The following is a 23,284-nucleotide window of genomic DNA, read 5'->3' as shown; positions in this document are numbered from 1 at the left end:
TTAAATTGGTTGCATCGCCAGATGCAGGTGGATAATGATGATAGTAAGAGATGCAAAAGTTGCTTTTCACGAGAGAAACCTAGGGATTACAAACTACATGGAATGTTTTAGGATCATTTATACGCAGGCAAGCAAAGACTCACAGTTTAGAAAGTCATTTAAACAAACTTGTATACAGATGGACATCTCATGTTCCAGTACATGGAAAGTATTTACCGCATGCTTTTCCAATTACAGTCTTGTAAATTGTCTACTCCGCTTTTCTGTGGATGGGAAATTGGAAGGAATTAAAGTGAATTAAAAATCAAAAGGGGTGAAAGTTGTAGTCAGGAGATAGTGAAGTCCATTACATGTAGATCTAATACATGTATTTTTTCTTCCCAAAAATGTAACTGAAGAAATAGTAGGCAAGTCCAGTCCTACTGCATGCTACATCATGGTAAACTAGTCTGTTTCCTCACAGCTATGGATCGTGACTTCCAGGGAAAACTTCTTTTTACTACCTTTGGACCACCTTCAAATTGACATATTTCAGGCTATATATCTTAGAGGTGTATTCCAGCTCTGGAAAATATATTTAATCGAGGTTGTTTCACTCATGGAAGTGGAGTTGAGCATAGCAGTGCTTGTGAAGCACTCACCCTGTGACACAAGTGGGTCTTGGCAAGTAGGTGCAGTCCAGGGAAAAGATAGCTGGCACTGCTGGGGCTGCTCTTGGCAGCCCTTGAGCATCCCAGGGGTGGGTTTAGCTTCCCTGACACACAGAAATAGTCTACAAACAGCCTTCAAAGCAAAACCCCTTATGGTGATACAAAATCTCTGCTGTTTTGGTGGGCTCAGATAACTGGCTTCAGGACATTTAGGTGCTGGGAACCTGAACATGCTGTTTGTCTTTGCTCTTCTTTGGTTAATCTTGGCACAGAATGCAAGTAAGGCCTAGTCAATGGAGTCTTGGGATGATTCTGGATTTTGGATGCTAGTTTTCTTGCCATTAATCCCATAGGGAAGTAGTGATTCTGTCCCTGGGGTATTTAACAGCAAGACTTCGACTGACTACAGCAAGGACAGAACTTCTCAGAGAGACCATGCCCTTCCATCAGTAACAGCTTCATGAAGCTAAGAATTTGGAGACATAGCTAGAAAGGAGGTTACTTTCCCAGAAAAAAATAACTGAAATAGTTTTGAAAATGATTTTTCCAACACTAATAAAGAAAATGTAATAGACCATTTTATGCTCCTGTCCTTAGCCTGTGCCTTATACCATGATCAATATAAAAGAAAATTATGTTTCCTTGATTACTCATTCAAGCAGAAAATGAGTCCTTTTACCTGAAAATTTTGGAGTTTCCTGAGTAATTGGATAGCCTTTGTACATCTTCAATTTTTGATGTTATTGGGTAGTTTATGGTATTTACTAAGATGTTTTAGTCTAATCATTTTTTTGACAGGTTAAAATATCACTATTACAGTGGGAACATTCTCTTGACAGAGGAGATCATTTAACAAATTAGATGCTGAATACAATTTTCTGGTCAGCAATGCAGAATATACAATGCATGTGCAAAAAATAGTTTAAATATCAACTAGAAGCTACTTATGTAAATTACACAAAAGAATCCTGCATTGTGCTGGCTTTCTCTTTCTTCCAAGACTGCAGAAGACACTGGCAGAAATAATATGAACATCGCAAATAAATTATATAGAAATGTGTCTGCTCCAGAATTACAGGCTCTCCTTTCAGTGCTGAGCACACTTTATTTTAAAAAATAGAGTTTAAGATTTGAAGGAGAGTGGATTAACCAGCAGTATTCACTCAATTCCCCCTGGTTCTTATAAAAGAGTCATCAGCCTTGAGGGACATCTGCCAAAGACAGGCCGATATCCTTCAAAGCGTTCGCAGGGAAGTTCTGCCAACTTGGCCTGCGAAAGTGTCCCTGAGGCACCCCAGCCCTGGTGCGGGGCCTTGTTTGGATCTGTGACTACTGCACAGCAACAGCAGCAGTTCAGAAGGTGACAAAGAAAGATCTCCCAGTTCTTGCACCTGCTGAAGTTTCAGCAGAGTTGTGGTTTAACTCCAGCCAGCACATCCCCACACAGCCACTTGCTCACTCCTTCCCCCTCAGTGGGATGGGGAGAGAATCAGAACACATCCTCACTACCCATCCCTTGAGACAATACAGAAAAAACATTCCCTTAGTCTATGGACCATCCCAGCCAAATGTCCATAAAACATCCATAAATGTCCACAAAACGCCCAATGAGTTCAATTATTAGTCCATGACTTTGTGCTCCATCTGTTATGGTGGCCACTCAGGACAGTGTTGTGTTGTGTGGAGTCACTGAGCACCAAAGCCCACCCAGGTCAGGTCACTGATGCACTTGTAAAGCTTGTCCTCCACTGCTTCTGGATAGCTCCTGCTATCCTAATTCCAGAACATGCAACTCAAGTCCCAGGTTAAACAATTTAAAGATATTTCCATTACAATCTCCACCCCTGGTCCATTTGAGACAGGTTATATGGTTTAACATTGCAGTGAACTCCTCCATTTGTTCCTGATTCAACTTGGACTTATCCACAAACTGCAGTCACTTAGGGTTGTACCTGCTCCAAGTGGAGCCTTCTCCATGAGCCACAGTCTCTCCAGGGCTGTGCCTGCTGCAGCACACACTTAGCCACAGCCACAGTCACTTTGAGCAGCACCTGCTCCAGCGTGGCCTCACCCACAGCCACAGTCCCTTCAGAAGTGAACCTGCTCCAGCATGGCCTTGGTCCTGCCTGCAGTCCCTCTGGGGATCTACCTCCTCTGTCTCAGGTCTATCCATGGACACAAGTTTTGAGGTGCTCCAGCACAGCCTCATGCACAGCCACTGATGCCTCCAGGTGTACCTTCTCCACTGTGGATGCATCCTTGGGCCACAGTCCCTCCACAGGCTCACCTGCTGCAGTGCAGACATAACAATGGCCACAGGTGCTTTGAGATGTACCTGCTCTGCCAAGGGCTCCTCCACAGCCACAAACATTTTGGGGTGTCCTGCTCCCATGTGGATTCACCCAGAGGTCACCATCCCTTTGACTTGAATTCACCCTGGAGTTCCAGCCTGTCCAGTGCAGCACAGGATCAGCAGTGTTGCTCCTGTCAGCCCAGTGCACTGCCATGGCCATGCCCAGGATGTTCCCAGGCACGGCAGGGTGAGGCCATTGGCAGCACAGCAAAAAACAGCCCCTGATGAGCACCAGACTCTCCTATATGGTCAGGCAAGCGAGCCCCATGGCAAGCACAGGAGCTGCCAATTAATAGCTAAACAACCCTGACAGCTGTAAATTCGATTTAGCACATTCCAATCAATTCTATCATTATATTGAACCCTTTGAGCCCCACACTGGGTGCCAAAGAGGTCTGACGTGGTTTAAGCCCAGATGGTAACCAAACATAACCCAGCCTATTGTTCACTCTCCCCATGTGAGATGGTGGAGAGAATCAGAAGGGTAAGAGTGAGAAAACTCGTGGGTTGAGTGCCATGACCTGGTAATCACAGTGGGGTTGGATTTGGTTGGATTTGGTTGGACTTGATGATCTTGGAGGTCTCTTCCAAGCCAGTTAATTCTATGATTCTATGACAGCGAAAGCAAGAGCCAGGCATGCAAGCAAAGCTAAATATTGAGCACAGAGGCAAAACTAAAATGGAATAAAGCCCTTCTCATGTTTGCCTTTCAGCAACTGGCTAAGTGCCATGATCTTCCAACAGACACAGTGTTTGCCTAAAGGAGAAGTCAGCATGGTAAATATACAGCGGCTCACAGACTACTGTTATTTCTAGATTTTATTTGTGGTCCCAGGAGATGAGTGACTTTCACTTAGTCAGAGATGCAGAGGCAGCTGCAGTTCCTCTTCGTTTCTATAACCTGAAACGTGCTGCAGAGTATTGAGAGAATAGTTTCCTCCAGCCTTCTTCTTCCCTATAAAACTATTTCAGTTGTGCTAAATGCTGTGACTATATATTTCCAATAGTTAAAGGACCTAGTGTGTCCAAGTTTAACTTCTCAAAAAAGCTACTGAGTGCTTGTAAACACTGATGCTAGCTCAGTTTAGTTACATGCTGCCCCTCTAGTGCCGTCCTATGAGAGATGTGATGAGAAACTGAGGTGGAAGGTCATGGAATGCTGATCTTGGCATGCCTTTTCCTTCTTGCCAGGAAGATAAAACTACTTCTTTGGTCTCATCTCACATGGACCACCCTTGTGGGAATTGGTTGAAATTTTCTTCTGGTTGGTGGTGGATTCTGCAATTGCACTCTGAAATCACTGTTTGTCAGTGAGGTAAGGAAGTGGGGTGGGCTGTGCAGAAGCCCAAAGATCTTTTCTAAAATTAAACAAGCTAGCACTGTATGGTAAAGTCTAAATATGTTTGAACAGTAAATGGTTGTGGGGCTCTTTTAAGTGTGCTTGATGCCCACTAGATTGAAATGTTACCAGAAACAATTTAATATCCATATATATATATATATATATATAAAACTACCTTTGGAATAAATTTGAGGATGCTGCAGGTAGGGATGGGAGAGACAAGAGAAGTAAAGAGAGTTTTATTTTCTAGTTCATGCACAGAATCACAAAAAAAAAAAAGGCAATCCAGTGAATATTTGTGCCTTTCATCCTTATATTTCTTCAGGCATTGGACTCATGTATTGTCTTCTTGGCAATTTCCCCATTAGCCCTAGACTGGATGTATCTTTATATGTTTCTTTTGACTTTGTCTTCCTATAGGTAGACTTCTGGTTTTGCTTTTTGTTTGCTCTTTTGTGTTTTTTTTCTCTGAATCTTTCAAAAGAGATATATTAGCCAGATGGTTTTAGTTTGCATGTTACAAAGGTTTTGTCTGTATGGAATAATTGAATAGAGTCCTTATTTTATGTGTAAAATTTGTTCAGGAATGGACTTCTATTGAGAGGCCTGTTCTATTCCTTCCTAATTCCTATCATCGTTATTACTACATCTCTTCACAATGCTACCCAGGCAGAGATTGACAAAATAGGAAATTAATTAATGAAAAGTCTCTCATGTTCATGATTTTTTTGGCTATTCAAGATAAAATAGCTTTGAGAGATAAATCAGAATGATGTTTGCACTCAACTGCAGCCACAGTTTCACAACTGGCACCTTTTTTATTGCATTCGTTACTGATGCAGCAGAAGTTAATGACTGCAGTCTCTGCTGTGTTCAGTATTCACAATCCTGTGGATTCTGTGAATGTCCTTTTCTGACTTTCTTCCTGCCTCCTTGTTTCATGTGAGGATCCCTCAGAGTTTTGCCCTTCATCTTATAGATGAGGAAAGTGACAGAAAGAGATTAAGGTTAAAATGTCAGGTTTCTCTCAATTTTAGGCGTTGATTTCATGTGTTCAGGTCCTGATCCTTTCAAGTGCACTCTGCATTATTGGACTTTCAGATGGAAGCTGCCCTTTGAAAACTAACCATTGTTGCTTCTTGCTTTCCACATCCTTCTTGTTAAAAATCTCTATAAACTGAAGGGTGTTCTAGTTGCTTTTCATTCTAGCAGAGAGTGGGAACAATGATGTTCCTCTTTGTTTAATAATAATTGGAACATGGGAAGCTACTTCAGAGACCACTCTGAGTGCAAGTACAAGCTGGAAGTGTTGATCTCCTTGTGGGTGGGTGTGTGATTAAAATAAGCAAGGAAAGAGGGAACTGAAAAGAGGACTGTGTCTAGTATGAGCTTGAGAGAAAAAGAAAAATTGCTTGGAGCTTTTTGTGCAAAATATTTCTGAAAGAAAAAAAAAGTGAACCTCTGAATGATTGCTACCCTGATCAGAGAAGAAGTGGTTTATGTGTATTCTGCAAATAATACAATCATCTCTGAGAGAGATATGATTGCAGACCTTACATGGTATAACAACATAGGCTTAGAACAGAGCTCAACCATAAACACTCACAACAAAATGGTTTAATGAGCACTTGGATTAAAATCATCAGATGCATGGTAGTTTGGAAGTCCTATAACTGAGCTCACCAGGATAGTCTTCACTTACGTGCTGTGTATCTTCTGTATTTAACTTCCTAGTGCTGTAGTGGGCCACATAGTCCCCTCCCTGAACTGTGCTCCAGGAATGAACACGTTGAGTGCTGAAAGATGCAGGGCCTTTGACTGCCTGGTTTCATAATTTATTGAGTAAACATGCCAAAGCATAAAACCAAGCTTCTTCGGGGAAAAAAAAAAAATAAAAAGGATAAACCAGTCAAGATGAATGACTCTGAACACTGTTTTTTATTATGCCAATGCATTATATAGCACTAGGTGAGTTTTTAAAATTGAGTGGTTCAGGTGCTTATCTTTCCCCATTGCTATTCCACGTGTAGTCAGGAATCTAGGTCTAGCTCTTCTGATTTTGAGAAACCAGGCAACAGACAGCAAAGATTTCAACACAGCAAGTGTGCAGCCACAGCCAGTCACCCAGCTGATTATTCTTCTTGATCCTCTCAACTGGATAGCCAGACTTCTTTGAGACTGTAGCTGCTTTTTTTTTTTTTTCTTGAAGATTTATTTTTTCAAGAGTTCAAGCAAGTCAGAATCTGCTACTTCCTTGCCCCATTACATTTCCTTTAGCAAGGTAATAGGTGAGAAGAACATGTTCTATGCTAATACACTGGCAGCATATTTTCTCTAAACTTCTACTACATTTAAAACCTATTTGCATTTAAGACTTTGCCTAAATTCCTAGTGATTCTGGATGAAGGGCAAACCTGTTTAGTCAAGGAATATACTATCTCTCAAGAGTTAGCCTGGTTGAAAATCTAGAGCTGCTCTCCTGGGAGGATGCAGAAGTCATGTCCCTACTGTAGGAATTTAACTGCTTCCAAAACATTCTTTGTATCAGAGAACCTCAGCTCTAAAACATCTCAGTAAACCAGCAATGTAGAGCAGAGGCTCCTTTGAATATGAAGCTTACCTTTCATTATTGCCTTTATTATGGAGAACTGTTTTAGGTTAGAATCCTTCTATTTGTTGTTTTCCTTGAGAAAGTGATAGAGATTTTGGGGGGTTTTGGTAAATTTTAATCTGGATCCCTTTTCTGTGCTATGAGGCAATGAGAACAGAAGGAGGAAGGCACTTCTTTGGGGAGGGTGTGTGTCAGCCATGGATCTGCTGGATAGAAAAATAGGAAAGGGATGTGGTTTGAGAAGTGGGAGAAGGCTGGTGTAGAGTAAAACTGAAGTGAGTACAGGAATTTGTGCTGTGGGAGAACAACTCACCAGCACAGTGTGGCAACAGGACTTTTCAAGCCCAGAGAAAAGAATGATAGAATAGTTTGGGTTAGAAAGGACATTTAAAGGATATCTAGTCCAGCCCTCCTGCAACGAGTACCCTAATGTTGTTTTTGTGCCACCTGGTGCTGGCTCCTGCTGCCCATCATCCTGTTCTTTTGCTGCATCTTATCTGTAGCTTTGCTTCCCTGGGTGGCAAAAGGAGGGTTTTCTTGGAGGGCAAGGAAAAGAGGGAAAAGAGGGAAAAGAGGGATTCCCAGTGGTTCTTAATGAGTTTGGGCAGGGGATTGACTCCAGCACTGTTTGGGTTGATGGGGGAAGAGGGGTGTCTACAGAACGTGTGGCCTCTAATTTTACCCAGTCTGTACCTCAGTTTCAGCTACAAGTTTTCCTTGCAGGAATAAAGGAAGTGATCTAACAGTTTGCAGTCAAAAGAGCAGTCTTTCCTCACCCATTCCTGCTTGTGCAGCCCTGCCTTTTTCTTGTTTGCCATTTGTCTGACTTCTCAATGAGCGGATTCCTTTTCTTAGCCAAGCACTGAGATGAAAAAGAAAGAAAAAACCCCACCTCTCTCTCCCTCCTTCTCCTTTTGCTGGGATAGCTTCCTGTGAAGTTCCCAAGCTGCAGTGACTTCTCCTGGGTCAGGTGAGCTCCAGAGCCTGCATAAGGGGAAGGGAGGGAGTGTGTGGTCCTGAGAAGGTGAGAGGGAGAGAGAGGGACAATGCTGCTGGTGATGGCAGTGAGCTGTCAGATGAGGAGATGCCCAATCCAACCTCAGCCACTGAAGACTGTTTGTTTTTGAGGGAAATTGAACTAAACTTGTCGCAAAATGAGATCTGATTTAGAAAACTGTAAATTAAAGAGATATGTGGGTAGAGTCACCAGTTTCTTTATCTCTTTGTGGTGACATTGAAAGGAGATACAGGAGTTTCACTACCCTGCTCTTTGAGGTGGCAAGTTATTTTAAAGTGTCTGCATTGATCAAAGAATATACATTTATTTCCTGAAGAGCAAGAAACAAACTCCTTCTGAATGATCTCACCACAGATGTGTACCCTAAAGGAAGAACTCATGCTATGGAAAGGGCTTTGTTTCTGTCATCTCCAGAGGCCAACTTCCCTGCAAGCTGAAAGGCTGGAGAAACAAAGTCTAGTTTTGGTTTGGAGGGAGTGGGGTTGCCTCCTTCATAAGAGCAGACAGTAAGCCAGGACCTCAGAAGAAAAATTATATTTATTTGTAGTAGCTTAATTGCTACTTCAGGACATTCGTGTCCTAATGGACAGGTTCTACTCTAGGAGCTTATTCAAGGCCAGGAGATCCAAGGGAAGCTGGAGGAGTCCACTGTAAAACCATGAGCCACGGCTGGGAGCTGTGTATGGAAAGGCTTAAACGAGGGTAGAAAGGAGTTTGAACAGTGGCAGGAGGGGAAATCCTTTGGACCCAACAGACCAAATCTTGTTTAGGAATATCCTACACTGTATGTGTGATATGGAGCCTGCTGTTTTTTTCATGTATGGTTTATATGGAAGTTTTGGATACCTGCTGAGTCTCTGGAAAACCAGGTTTTCTACATTTAAAAACTTGAATTCAAAGTGACCTATGTTGAACCTGTATTGGATGAGGTAAATTGGAGGAAGAGAGAATTGTCTCTTGCACAGAATCAAGAAACACAAGTTCCACATTCTCAGCCACTGACTTTTAGCCTTTGACTTCAGTTGTCTGCTGCCAAGACTGCAACTAATTGAAAAGAGAATAAAACATGACAGCAATCTTGAATCAAATTGTATGTTGCAATAACTTAATATTAAAGAATTTAAAACCTTAGATAGTTGTTTTCTTCTGTGTGGTGCTGGGGTGGAAGACCTGTGGTAGCAAAGCAAAATATTCACCCACTGGATACTCACAGATGATGAGAATATACCTTTGCCTAAGATAACACAAGGGTGAGTAGTTTCCTTTAGTTTCCTTCAAATTCTTTTAGGCATAATTATGTTCTTTATTTCTACAAATTTAATATTGCATCCTTCTTCCCCTTAAAAACTACATCTCTTTATGGATATGTGAGATAAATGTGTAGGGTTTTGTACAGCTATCTCTGAGTGTCCTTAAGGAGAATGCTACAACAGTTCAGTAATAAGTATGTAAGAACATATAACCACTGATGAACATTGTCCAGAAGGATTCCTTCTGCAGTTCTGTCTTGACCTTTTTCTTCACTCCTCCTTCAGTGTGATCTTTTCACTGTAACACCTCTAAAGCTTGTGGGTGGTGGACAAAATGTTCTTTGTTAGGTGAATCCTCAAGTCAAGCCACTCTTCAAATTGCTTTTAGAGCGTGAATGTGCTAGAAAGCCAAGTCATGACTCTGAGACTTGGGGTGCTAAATATAGTGGGAGTGCTGAGGAGAGAAGTTGGTGCTTTACTCGGGAAGTATTTGGACAGTATGGGCACTGGGAATCCTGTGGTCCCAGGAGCTGCTCAGCCTTGAATAATTTTAGGTGATAATGATGTAAGTAACTCTTTGAGTCTGACACAAGACACTCATCAGGGATGGGCCTGAATTGTCAAGTAGGTAAATTTACACATTTTATTCACTACACCACCTTTGCCTAAAGGAACTGCTTTTTCAGTCTGTTGACACTAATGTATTCTCCTTCTTGCATTTGCACACACAGGGGAGTGTAACAGCCTGAGATACATTTGATTTGGGTCACTTTTGTTCTTGTGTATTGTCTCAAGGCTCCTTGTAGCTGCTCCCTATGTCTGGTAGGCAGGTGTTACTCCACTTACAAACTGCTGTAGCTCAAGAGTCTAATCATCCCTTTCTATGTATGGAAACTCCTGTCTTGACACTCATACCCTCCAAAAAAAAAAAAAAACCTCTGAGGAAAATACATTAAAGGCCTTCATTTTATATTGTTTTAAGAAATATTAATTTACATTACATGTATAAAAGAGAGAGAAGAGAACTTGACTTATTTTTCTTTGTCTACTGCCAACCTGTCCCTGATCATTTATCTGGTTACTCTTTATTCCATCTGGTTATCTAAGACATAAAATCCTTCATACAGTCTTAATTAGACTTGACTGAAGAGTTTTGTTTATATTACCCAAAATAGCTGTGGCTCCTAAATGAGAGAAGATCCAAATAGAGAGGAAAGGTACAATGCACAGGTAACTAATTCATGCTGCTCCCAATGCTCATTTGGTATCCAGGTATTTAGAGTAAGGGATTTACAGGACCAGGGCCTGGTACAGGTTGTTTAGGGGCTATGCCAGGATGTGAGGGGAAAGCAGCCCTTACATGTGCAAAAAACTAAGGTGCACTTCTATGGTATTTAGCAAAAAAATACCCCTTTAGCACTGAGGATGGCAGAGAACATCATCTCGCCCTTGCACAGTGTTAAAGGATTGTCACAGACATAAGTAGGATTGGATAGACACAGATCACACTACATATAACAATTAATCATCAAAAAGCACTGGCATTTAAATCTCCCGTCGCTTGGAAAAAGCTTTATCTGTTAAAACAAAGGAAATTCAAATTAAAAGCAGCTGTGTTTGGACCTGCACAATAGTAATGAGAGGAGGCGAGAAGGCTCAAGGAAAAGCACAGAGAAACAAGGTGGAAAGGCATATCTGCTACTGAGAAAAGTTACATTAGCATAAAATAATTATAGGGAGGGCTGTCTGAGTGGGCAATGATATTACCTTGGTCTGGTCCTGGCTTTGCTTGCACAGAAGCTGTTGATAGCAAAGGGAGCAGAGCTATTTCAGCTCCTAATTCCAACAAGTGATTTCAGAAAGTTGTGTAGACTTGGAGGTATTTTGGGGTCAAAATTCCAATGATGAATTGCATGAGGCTTTATCCAAGCAAACTATGAAGTATGTCAGTTTCCCTAGAGTAAATTAGATTTATGCTCTGCAACTAATCAAGCCTTTTCAAAGCAATCCCAATGTATAATTGAGAACTCGACCTTGCTGCCTGTCTTCATTTTTAAATTTTTGGGTGTTTTTTGGTTTGGTTTTGTGTGGTTTTATTTTTTATAAATGTTAACACACTATGCTAGCTTTGGCTGGGGTAGAGTTATTTTTCTTCATAATAGCTAGCATGGGCTATGTTTTGGATTTGTGTTGGAAACAGTGTTGATAATTCAGGGATGTTTTGGTTATTGCTCAGAAGAGGGTTTTTATTGCCACCAATGAGTGGCCTGGGGGTGCAGGAGAAGCTGGGAAGGACACAGAGCAGGGACAGCTGACCCCAAGTGACCAAGGGGATATTCCATACCATATGGGGTCATGCTCAGCATATACAGCTGGGGAAGAAGAAGGGAAGAAGGGATGTTTGGAGTGATGCATTTGTCTTCCCCAGTCACCATTACACATGAGAAACACCTGCCTGCCCATGGGAAGTGGTGAATGAATTCCTTGTTTTGCTTTCCCTATTAAACTGTCTCTATCTCAACCCCTGAGTTTTCTCAGTTTTACCCTTCTGATTCTCTCCCCCATCCCACCTGGAGGCAGTGGGTGAGCAGCTGGGTGGTGTTAGTTGCTGGGTGGGGTTAAACCACGACAATGCATTTTGCCCAGTGTGGGGACTGAAGGGTTTAAGATAATGACAGGTTTGATTGGAATGTGCTAAATCAAAGGCAGGGTTGTTTAGCTATTAATTGGCAGCTCCTGTGCTTGCCATGGGGCTCGATTGCCTGACCATATAGGAGAGTCTGGTGCTCATCAGGGGCTGTTTTTTGCTGTGCTGCCAATGGCCTCACCCTGCCATGCCTGGGAACGTCCTGGGCATGGCCATGGCAGTGCACTGGGCTGACAGGAGCAACACTGCTGATCCTGTGCTGCACTGGACAGGCTGGAACTCCAGGGTGAATTCAAGTCAAAGGGATGGTGACCTCTGGATGAATCCACATGGGAGCAGGACACCCCAAAATGTTTGTGGCTGTGGAGGAGCCCTTGGCAGAGCAGGTACATCTCAAAGCACCTGTGGCCGTTGTATCTGCACTGCAGCAGGTGAACCTGTGGAGGGACTGTGGCCCAAGGATGCATCCACAGTGGAGAAGGTACACCTGGAGGCATCAGTGGCTGTGCATGAGGCTGTGCTGGAGCACCTCAAAACTTGTGTCCATGGATAGACCTGAGAGAGAGGAGGTAGATCCCCAGAGGGACTGCAGGCAGGACCAAGGCCATGCTGGAGCAGGTTCACTTCTGAAGGGACTGTGGCTGTGGGTGAGGCCACGCTGGAGCAGGTGCTGCTCAAAGTGACTGCGGCTGTGGCTAAGTGTGTGCTGCAGCAGGCACAGCCCTGGAGAGACTGTGGCTCATGGAGAAGGCTCCACTTGGAGCAGGTACAACCCTGTGGATAAATCCAAGTTGAATCAGGAACAAATGGAGGAGTTCACTGCAATGTTAAACCATATAACCTGTCTCAAATGGACCAGGGGTGGAGATTGTAATGGAAATATCTTTAAGTTGTTTAACCTGGGACTTGAGTTGCATGTTCTGGAATTAGGATAGCAGGAGCTATCAGAAGCAGCAGAGGACAAGCTTTACAAATGCAGCAGTGACCTGATCTGGGTGGGCTTTAGTGCCCAGTAACTCCACACAACACAGTACCTCTCCTGTCCTGAGTGGCCACCGTGACAGATGGAGCCCATTTTCTTCACAGTAGCTGGTATGGGGCTGTGTTTTGGATTTGTGCTGTAAACAGGTAACTCAGGGATGTTCTTACTATTGCTGAAGAACCCTTACACAGAGTCCAAGCTTCTCAACACCCCACCAGCAAGGATACAGGGGGTGCCCAATAAACTGAGAGGGAACACAGCCAGGACAGCAGAGCCCAGCTCACCCATGGGATATCCCATGTCATGTGGCATCATGCTTGGCATATAAAACTGAGGGAAGAAGGGGGACATTCAGAGTGATGGTGTTTGTCTTCGCCAGTCACTGTTACAGATAATGTATCCCCCCTTTTCTGCCTGCCCATGGGAAGCAGTGAATGAATTCCTTGTTTTGATTTATTTGTGTGGGTGACTTTTGCTTTACCTATTAAACTGTCTTTTTCTCAACCCACGAATTTCCTCACTTTTAATCCTCTAATTCTCTCCCCTGTTTCACCAATGGGAAGTGTGTGTGACTGTGTGGAGCTTAACTGGGGTTAAACCATGATACTCAGTAAAACAAAGATATGACCCTAAATGGCTCCTAATTAATTTGCTTTTCTTGAAAATGAATGTAGTTACATTGTCTGTGTTTATACATCTGGTGTTTTAAAAACAATGCCAAAGGAGTTTATTAATTATGCTGCCCAGAATGTCCAAGATGAGAATTTTTTGCTTCAGAGCAAATGTTAATTATGTTTCAGGTTTTCCTGTGACAAAGATATAAAAAGTTTGATTTAGCTTTTTAAAATCTCAGTATTTGCTGCCAGAATTGCTGGTTAGTTAATCTTCAGATTTCTGTGCTACACTTGAAAATGCTTGGCTTGTGAAACGATTCCAACATGTAAGAGCTTTAACTGCAGTGAACGACAAATTCAGAAGCTTGTTATGTCAGAAAGGAGGAGGAGGAACTTCTGTTTAGGTCTTGCCTTCCCAGGGAAAGGATACACTGATAGTATCCGTGTAACCTTGCACTGATGAGCAGGCATCACATTGCTTTGGAAAGATTCATATTTGAGATCTGATGACTAAGTGATGGTGGGCACAGCTGCTTTAGAATCACAGATAAAGGAAAGAAGGAAAACAAATCCAGAACTGCTATGTGAAAATCTTGCTGACATGTGATGCTGTCACAGAATTTATAAAGAGCAGAAATCCTATTCAGTGTCAATCAGGTACGTGCTATATTGAATGAAAGATTTATTATTGTAAATGTTGCCAAAGATCTGCAATTGATAGTCTCTGGATTTTTGAACAATAACCTCTGTAAGTTAAATGAGAGAGTTAAATTATCAGAGTTTTTGTTTTGGTTCCAGTGTAAATTTGTTCTTAAAGTCTAACAGTTTATGCAGATTAAATGGTCTTTCAACAGGTTTGTTTTTTTAAAATATTTGTGGATACAGAGAAAATTATGGAAGTTTGTTGTATTTCAGGACTTTGACTTAAGAATCCAGTTAGAATAGGATTGCTGCACTGAGAGCAGGAGTATTTTAGAACATACATTAGAAGATTGGTTTTTTAAGGTTTTTGGAAAACTCCACAGATGAATATGCTAGCAAGGGATAAATGCCTTTTTCTTAACATCACAGTATTAGGTAGGACCTGATTCAAAGCAAATTGGAGTTACTGGAAGTCTCCTCACTGATTTGACTTGACTTTTCAATTTCCAGGTTTCAGACTGATAAATATCTTAGGTTTTGTTCTTACAGTGTAGCTTTCCCATTGAAGTTGATGACACAGATTTACACTCTTTTAATAAGATCTTGAGTTTTCGAGAAGAATCTTCCTAATTAGGCAAAGTTTCTTAAGCCTGTTTCTTAACTTTGTTTTTGGCACTGCTAAAAGGTTTATTTAACAGTAACTAAAGATTGTACAGCACGTGTGTAAATCTTCATCAAACCTATCAGAACCTCTGCCTGAATGCTCGTAAAGACTTTTGGCTAGACTGATCTGGTCTCTAATCTTGGATGTTTTATAACCAAGGTTTTATTAGGGAAAATAAATTTCAGTCTGGAGAGAGAATGGGATAAACAGAAAATTGTGCAGTTTAGACCTTGAAATGGCTGATAAATGTGCTATTTGGGAAAGGGTGCAGACTTGTCATAGGGAGAGTGATGCACAATTACCATTTATGTGCAGAGGAAGTTTTGATATGGTTATGGGTTGCACGATAAACCACTTTTGAACACAAAGTCATTTACTATTTGATGTTCTCAGTGTTACCAGCAATCTATTTCCTCATCTGTACCCTCGAAATTCCTTGCTCATCTTTTGCCCCCTTAAGAGAGGGAGAATTTTAAGACCAGTGCTTTTACTGAAGCAACAAGTACATTTTGTATTTCTAATTTAAAGCTTTAGAACTTTTATTTGGCATTTGAGAAGTCTATTAAGATTCCTCTTTTTGTTTGTGAACAAAGTTCAAGCACAGAACCCCTCTGTGTAAAACCCTCATTTTTACTTTCCTTTCTCACCTTCCCTATAGCTTTTTAAAAAAGATGTAACTTCAGTTTTGCAGGCACAGAGACTGTAACACAGTGTTAGAAGAAGATGGCTGTAGTGCTCTCATTCTCAGGCTGGTCACTCTGTGTGTAAGTGAACAGCTCAACTTCCTCAGGCTTTCAAAGGAGAAATAACAATAAAAATCTGAGACCTGAAGGGATGGAGTAAATCTGATGTTTCTTTGCAGTTGATCTCTTTAGTGCTGCAAATGGGAATCAGTTAATGGAGCATCAAGTATTGCTGGAGAAAGTGGAAACACAAACACTATTTCATATCCTGGTGAATTTGTTTGCTGATAACCTGGAAAACTTAAAATATCACAGGAAGAAAATACCCATAGTTTTAGAGGTGTTCTTAAAATGTTGCAGAATTGTCTTCAATAAGTCAGGCAGTGTGTCTTTAATGATGTTCTGATAAAGAATGGATTAAAATATATTAATTAAAACCACTATAAATCCATGTTAGTATATGATCTCTTTAAATACTCACTGTTTTAGTTCAGGTTCTTGAATACAGACTTAAAGGTGCAAGTAGCAAAGAGCTTACAGTGAGAAGGGGTGGTGATCCAGGGGGCTGAACAGATTTTACACTCCTTACTTTGCTGTGCTCTTCTTCAGTTACCTGCAACCTGCTTTTGCCAGCAGCAAGAAATGAGCACATAGAAGAGTTTGCTGAACCATTCCTTGAGAGACAGAACATAAGAAGCTCAGAAAACAGAAATGCCAGAATAATTTCTCAGTTTTCATTTAATAAGACTAGGAGGAGACATTACAGTTTTGTCTTAATTAATATGTCTTAATTAAAAAGTTAGACAAATGTCCATTGGTGGGAATATCAACAAAATTCTGACTGACTCAGCTGAGACAGGATTTTACTCACAGTGAAAGGCAGGGTTTTGTCTCTAGATGAGACAAATCTAGAACAACTTTTTTTGTTTAAAGGACATATACACAAACTTTTGTTACCTGTGGATGATGTTAAGCACATCTGACCTGGGATTTCATATAGTATTATAACTGTGTTTCATAGTTTGAAAGGTAAGAATAAGCAATGCCTTGGTTTCTGTGTTATTTCAGTGAATTAGTGATGATGGGGGAAAAGTTACAGTGTGATTACTAATTTGTTAGGTGCTTTTAAGTCTTTAAAGTCATCAAAAATCAGGTATCAAAAAACTGTTGAAAAAAAAAACTTTTTTTTTTTAAGAAGTTAGAATAAAATGTCAGGGGAAAATATTTAGTCTTTAATTTGCTGTAAATGTGAAGATGCACGACAAAATGAATAAAATTGGCATAGTTTTTTACAGACATTCCAATAAGAAAAGTAATTTACTATAGCTAAAACCAGAAAAACAGCTAAAGATGTTCTACATTTCATACATAGATTTCATTTCTAGACCATTATAGAAAATACTGTTTATTCCCATTTCATGACTAAAAGGACAAAAGTTTTATGCTTTTACTGTGTAAAGGTAAGGCAACCACAAATTATGTAAGGCAACCATGGATTTCCAAAGCATCTTGTTTGGATATGGAGCAAAGCAAGTTGTAAACCCCACCCCTGGAAGTGTTCATGGCCAGGCTGGATGGGGCTTTGAGCAACATGGTCTAGTGGAAGGTGACCCTGCCTATGGCAGAGGGGATGGAACTGGATGATGGAGGTCCCTTCCAACACCGGCCATTCCATGATTCTATGATTAAACAGGACTCTCTTTGCTGTCAGAGTTCCACAGTGAGGCTGGTCTCTCAGGATCTCCCAAAATGCAGTGCAACCCCACAGCCTTAGTGGCTGCCTGAGTGGCAGTGGTGGAAAAGTGCATGTGGCATGTTTTTCTTGGACAGACACAACTGACTGTTTTGAAATCAATGCTGTCTAGTGCTGTTAGCTGAAGAGGCTTTGGGATCATTGCTTAACAAGACCACTAGTGAAACAGACTGTTTGACTACCTAAATTAATCCTACAGCATAAATCCTTTGCATAGTAAAGGGGCCATCTGGAAAAAAACCACAGTAAATAATATAATTTTATTTGGGGGAGGAGAAGGTGGAATAAGGGATATTGCACATTGGTCTGGCAGGAAAAAAAAACCCACTTCTTTTTCTTCAGGTCATCTAGATCTGAAAAAAAAAAAAAAAAAGATTCCCTGACAGCATTTCTGCAAGGAAGGTTTTCTTTTGCCAAAGACAGCCATGGTTATGACCATTGCTTCTCAACCTCATAAAGCAAGAGGTCATTTGAGGAGCCAGAGGAATGGCATGGTACAGGAAACAGCAAATGCATATGTCTGCTTGGCCAGGAGAAATTAAACCCTACATTTGCTGACACACATGCCAAACAGAAACTCCCATTCTGTCTTTTATAGCTAGGGCAAGCCAGATCTACCAGGGTGGTATAGCCTGAGCCGCAGAAATAAATTAGTTCACATAATTTGGGGATATGTTCCACTTATCTATCCATCTATCTAATGTTGTTACCAATAGATTGCCAGGGGGTCAGGTTTTAGGGGCAATTATGACTTTACTCTGTTGTCCATTGGCCAGGGGGCTCTTAATCCTATCACAGGTCTTTATGCCTAGTGATGGACAGTTGCTGCCAGGGAAGATCTCTCACCTTTGCTTTCATCAGAAGGCAAGATGGATAGTATCTCCCCAGAGAAAGCAGGAAGTTTCAATTCCTGCTCTATCCCTATTGCCTCATTTACTTGTTTTTCTTCACATATTGGCTTTTTTAGACACCCTCCCTTTCCTCTCAAATTTCTGGCTGGCATGAGGGCATTGCTGCCGGCTCTGCTCACTGTGCTACTGTACATCCTCACAGACCTGTGTGTGGGAACTGCTGTGGGAAAAGGGAATAAATGCAGGAGAATTTTCAGCCCCCAATTTATTTATAATACAAGAGATGTTGAATTGCTGAAAGAGTAAACAGAAAGAACTTGACTCGAGTCAAAGACTCTCAGCCCCTGTGCCAGCTCATGTCTCCATCGTGCCAATAACTTAGAGACAGTTATTCAGTAATCCTCCAAGCTGTGTAAAAGTCCTGCTGGGAAAAACGAGGCATTTAATCCGCATGCTTTTGCCCTTTTTGATGGCAGATGCTCCTCAGCAGACTCATACAAATTAAAGATTTCCCAGCAACAAGTGGGGTCCCTCAAGAGTCCATATTAGGACCAGTATTATTTAACACCTTTGGGGTTTTCAGCCTGGTGAAAAGGGTAGACCTTATAGCACCTTCTGGTATCTGAAGGGGCTCCAAGATAGAGATTTCACAGCTTTTCTGGAGATCCCGTTCCTGTGTTTAACTTTCACTGTGGAGAATTTTTCATATGTGCTACTGAAATTTCCCTTGCACTGTTTTGTCACTGTGATCTCTTGTTCTGACTTGTGCACTTCTTCTGAAAAGAGTCTGGATTCCTTGTCTTTGTAACTCCAGGGGAAAGAAGACTGCAGTCTTATATTCCTCTAGAGGGACAAACCCAGTTCCCTTGTTGCCTCCATGTCATATGTATTGAGCCCTGAAATCTATTTATACATATTTATAATAATCTGGAAGTTGTCAGTGTCCTCGGTAACTCAAAGGCTAACACAGGCCAGAGGGTGCTCATTTTGCTTAAGTGTTTCGAAGTATTCTTTCCTGTCTGCTTTTGATTTGCAATATTTTCTTCAGAGAAGGTCTTGAGGTCACTGAGAACAGGCGATTTATTAATTTTACAGGAATGAGCACAACATCTGAGGTCTGGACAGATAGCTGCGTTTTCATTTTGCTTCCCTCTCTGTCTCCTACTTGTTGCATCTAGTCCTTCTCAGGTAATAATAAACTTTTTTACTTGCCTGCCGTCTGTTGGCAATATCTGGCACTGCTGTGTTTAATGAGTAATAAGTTTTTCACAAAACCTGAAGCACAAGTGTCATTTTGTGGAACGACTTTCCTTTAATGATCACTTTCTCAGAAAATGATTCAGTTTATTGTTGCAGTGAATTGTGTAAAATGTAACTTAACAGAATATTAATAGAATGCTCCCCGAGATGACTGAGGGGCTTTGGCTGTGGGGTAGTGGAACAGACACTTGCTGAATCACCTCTATTAAAGAGAATGATTGCACTTTAATTTAAACCCAGCAGAGGAAAAAGGTCATCTTGATTCTCTATTGCAAGAAGTCTTTACTATATATATATATATAAAAATCTAAGCATGTTGTAACGTATGTTGATGGAAGGGTGCCTGAGAACATCCATCACTCTCTTGCTTTTTGTAGTGTTGCATTTTTCTAGGAAAAGCTATTGTATTATGTACCCAAGCAGGCTCTAAAACATGGCACCCTGCCCTCTCTACTTATTTTTGTCCTTTCAAAAACTAAAAAAAAAAACCCCAACCAACCAAACAAAAAAACACTAAAAACCAACCAACCAAAAAAATTACATAAATTTTTTCACACAAGGCTTTTAAAGAGATACTTGGTATAGGTAATGTGCAGTAAGTGGCTTTTGAGTTTGTTCAAGTAGGTCAGATGGCTTAATTATTTACCCATGTGTCTGTTTGACTATGACATCTAAAACAGTTCATGTCCCTCATCTGGTGTGTCTTGCACGGTGACTCTCAAGATATATTCAATTGTTGTAGAGCTGCTTAAAGACAAGAAACTTAATTTTTTTTTTTTTTTTTTTTTTTTTTTTTTGGTGGAGAACATGGATAAAAACATTCCTTTTTTTCCCTACATCCTCCCAGATAGCGGTATCATCCTCTGAGTGCTGGAGACGATGGAGTTGTTTCCTCTCATGTCAGATGTGAATCCTGCCCGTAGTGTCTTAGCTCTGTGAATGGTAAGTGTTACTCAAGGAACTGGCCCAGAGTGGCTGTTTACTTAATAGTGGCATTTCTCTTGTTGAACATCTTGCTAAGCTAAACTGACTTAAGTGGGTTGAAACATTCTCAGACTCCCAGAAGACTGGAGTACAAAAATAATGGACACCTGGTTGGTTTCTGTGTTTGGTACAGATCTAGTGCAGTGCTGATAGACTGGGTCTAAATAATGTGCTTTATAGCTGAATCTTGCTTTTCCTTCTTCAGAGTAAGAGAGAGTGCTGGAACAGGACTTCACTTTAACGAATTAGTTAATTTCTGTTTAATGAATAGTACCTAAGGAATGAGGACATTATACCAGGATGGAACAAATTTATTAGCCTGTTGCACTATTTATTGTAATCCTTGTCTTAAATGGGGTTGTGCTTCCTTCTGAGTTACTGGTGTTAGTGGAGTTTGTTTTGTCCAGCCTCAGATCTTGACATCTGGCTCCTCAATCTTCAGTCCTTCTTTAGGACACAAAACTTCACAGTCCAGCAGTAAATTTTTAAGACCTTCTGAGCAATAATGGACAACTTTATCAGTTTCATTTTATTTGTGAGGCTCTGGGCTTCCCATTTTAAACCCTCTGGGTATAAGGAAACGTGAACTATGTGATCTCATCTAGATCCATAGTCTACTGTGGCTAAACTATTTCTGCCACCCAAGTTAATTATCTCAGGCCAATGCTGTTATTTTTTCACCATATTACAGCCTGCTGAAGACCATGAGTACAGTTTTCTTTAACCTCCTGGACCTCGGAGTCCCTTCTCTTGTAAATAAGTCATAAGCAGTGTGTTTTTCAGGATGGCTGTACTGACATCACATGCTTGTGTGAACTCCCACCCCTAAAACAAACCTCACTCTTGCTTCTGGTAACTTTTCTGTGTGTTTCTAAATACTGTGTGTTGCCCTTTGGAGACAATATGTCCTTCTGCTAAGCAGGCAGTTACTCTGCATTTGCACACAGTGGATTCCCTCTGCAGAAAACCATGACTTAAACCTCAGCTGATTTCAGTTCATAAAACTGTGTAGTAGCAGCTCTGTGTTCTCTCTGCTTCTACAGCATGTATTTTCCAAATGCTGAGGAAAACTATACAAACAGTTGCCTGCTGCAACATCTATTGGAATGTCACAGCAGAATGTCTCTAGCTGACCTAAGAGAGATGTTGCTGTAAATGCTCCTCAGGTCCTTCTCTGCAAAGGGTTTGCAGTTCCCCTGCACTGTGTGTCCTTCCAAAGGGGGCAGAGGGACCCAGTTAGCACAGACAGCTTTTGCTGGACATTCTGGGTGCTCTGGCAGAGTTTCCATGCACATCCTCAATACATGCAGCTTTGCCTACGCAGAAGCTTCAAATGCATGTTGAATCCAGTGTGCTCACTGGGCCCGCTTGTAGCAACCACTGCAAATACTCTTTAGATAATTTCTTAGTTCCATCACTTGCTGCTAAAAAATTATCCGGGTTTACCCACCTTATAATCTGGGAGTGAAAGCACCTTTGGGATTGTCAGTGCTTTTTGCAGTGAAATTTGCAGGATGCTCGGTTTCTCTTGGAGGAGGCTGTGAAGCATCTGGTGGGGGCAGATGAAGCCTGTAGGTTGTGTGAGGAGTGAGGTCAGATTCTCTTGCTTTGGCTGCACTGGAGTTCCAGTCCAAGAACTGCTGGACACAAACAGCTGCTGAAATATCTCATTTTCCTGTTTCCCACAAAGGAAAAAAACAGCAGCTGTGTCTGAAGTGCCTGAGCTGATTTAAATGAGTTCCTGGGTATTTCTACATGATATCTTCAGTTTCATCGACAGTGCAAAGTGAGACAGGAGGATGGACTCTCAACTACCCATTTTAGTCTTAAAGACTATTTCTTATTTTTTTTGTTAATACTTCCACTCTCAGTCCTTGCCCTAGAGGAGAAAAACGTGTCAATTGCCCAGGATGGCATTCTAGAAATATCATCTGGCTGAGAACTTTGGGGAGAGGGGGGTTGTTGTACTTCAGCAAACTTGTGTTTGAATCTTCATCATCTTGCTTTTTGATCATGTGAGGTGAAAAAAGGTAAGAACATTTAGCATCTCTACCTTGGCCACCTGTGAAATAGCAAAGCTGTGGGTGACTGTTTAATTATTCTGTGATTTTTTTGTGTTAAGTTCCTATTACCATCTGTAAAATGATACTGCAATATTGGTTCAGGGGGCTGGAACTTGCTGTTTTGGATACAGAATTGTTTTGGATTGCAAACTATGTCTTTAGAGCTGGAATGAATTACAGATGAAACTTTCAGTGAAGAATAAAGAAAAAAACATTTTTAAATGCTACTGTGAAGTAATGCTTCCAAGACAGGAGTTATGTCTTTGGAGGATGCTATTGGTGGGGCTTTTTTTTCTTTTCAAAATGTTTTCTTCTCTTAAATAAATTGGATATACCTAAATCTGGCAAAGAGTATTTACTGTGGACATTTTAAGGTCTCTGTTTCAATAGCTGAGCCAGATGAGAGGAACGATGGGGAGTACTTGGGGATGGAGAGTGGCAAGGAATTAAAAAACTTCTGGACCTTATGAAACCACTGGAGTTGGGTTGTCAGCTTTGTAAATATCTGCACTGTGTGTGTCTTCTGCTTTCCTAATGGCTCTGTTCAGAGGGACCTCTCAGTGATGAAGTTGCGTTGCTTGCTGACACCCACTGCATGAATTCCTCTGTGGAGAGGGATGTGCAGTGGAGTTCTGGGTTTGGAAAGTACAGAGGATGTAAGTGTGGGTGCTTGTTTTCAAAATATCTGCTGTTACATGTTTGTGATGGGAAAGGGAAGTACCCTGTAGTACAAGGCTGAAGACTGAGGTACAGTTACAGCAGGAGATAGTGAGTTGTTGTAAACAGAATTCATTTCTCCTTCATAACTGTGGACCATGGGGTAATTTTCTGTCTGATGCAGAGTAGTTTTATCCTGGTTGTAACAAGTTACTCCTGTTAACACTGAAGGTGTCACCTTCATCTTTGTTTCGGGCTTT

At 41.2% G+C, this 23,284-nt stretch overlaps 1 protein-coding gene across 4 annotated transcripts in view; it reads left to right on the top strand.

The window, feature by feature from the left end:
- Positions 1–23,284, top strand: part of ESR2 (estrogen receptor 2) — a 68,868-nt gene that overhangs the window by 13,046 nt on the left and 32,538 nt on the right. For 2 of the 4 annotated variants that reach the window (XM_050336096.1, XM_050336097.1), the window contains exons 3-4: positions 19,156–19,248; positions 20,168–20,262. In XM_050336096.1, the coding sequence (XP_050192053.1) occupies positions 20,260–20,262 (3 nt within the window). In that variant the 5' untranslated portion in view covers positions 19,156–19,248; positions 20,168–20,259. Of the gene's footprint in view, positions 1–19,155; positions 19,249–20,103; positions 20,263–23,284 lie in introns of those variants that run through there. The other 2 variants (XM_050336095.1, XM_050336098.1) reach the window with 1 other exon arrangement.

The sequence above is a fragment of the Myiozetetes cayanensis genome, unplaced genomic scaffold, assembly GCF_022539395.1.
Source record: "Myiozetetes cayanensis isolate MyiCay16 unplaced genomic scaffold, myiCay2020 scf6-25, whole genome shotgun sequence".
In the NCBI taxonomy this organism is placed as follows: Eukaryota; Metazoa; Chordata; class Aves; order Passeriformes; family Tyrannidae; genus Myiozetetes; species Myiozetetes cayanensis.
This window is presented reverse-complemented; position numbering and strand designations above follow the sequence as displayed.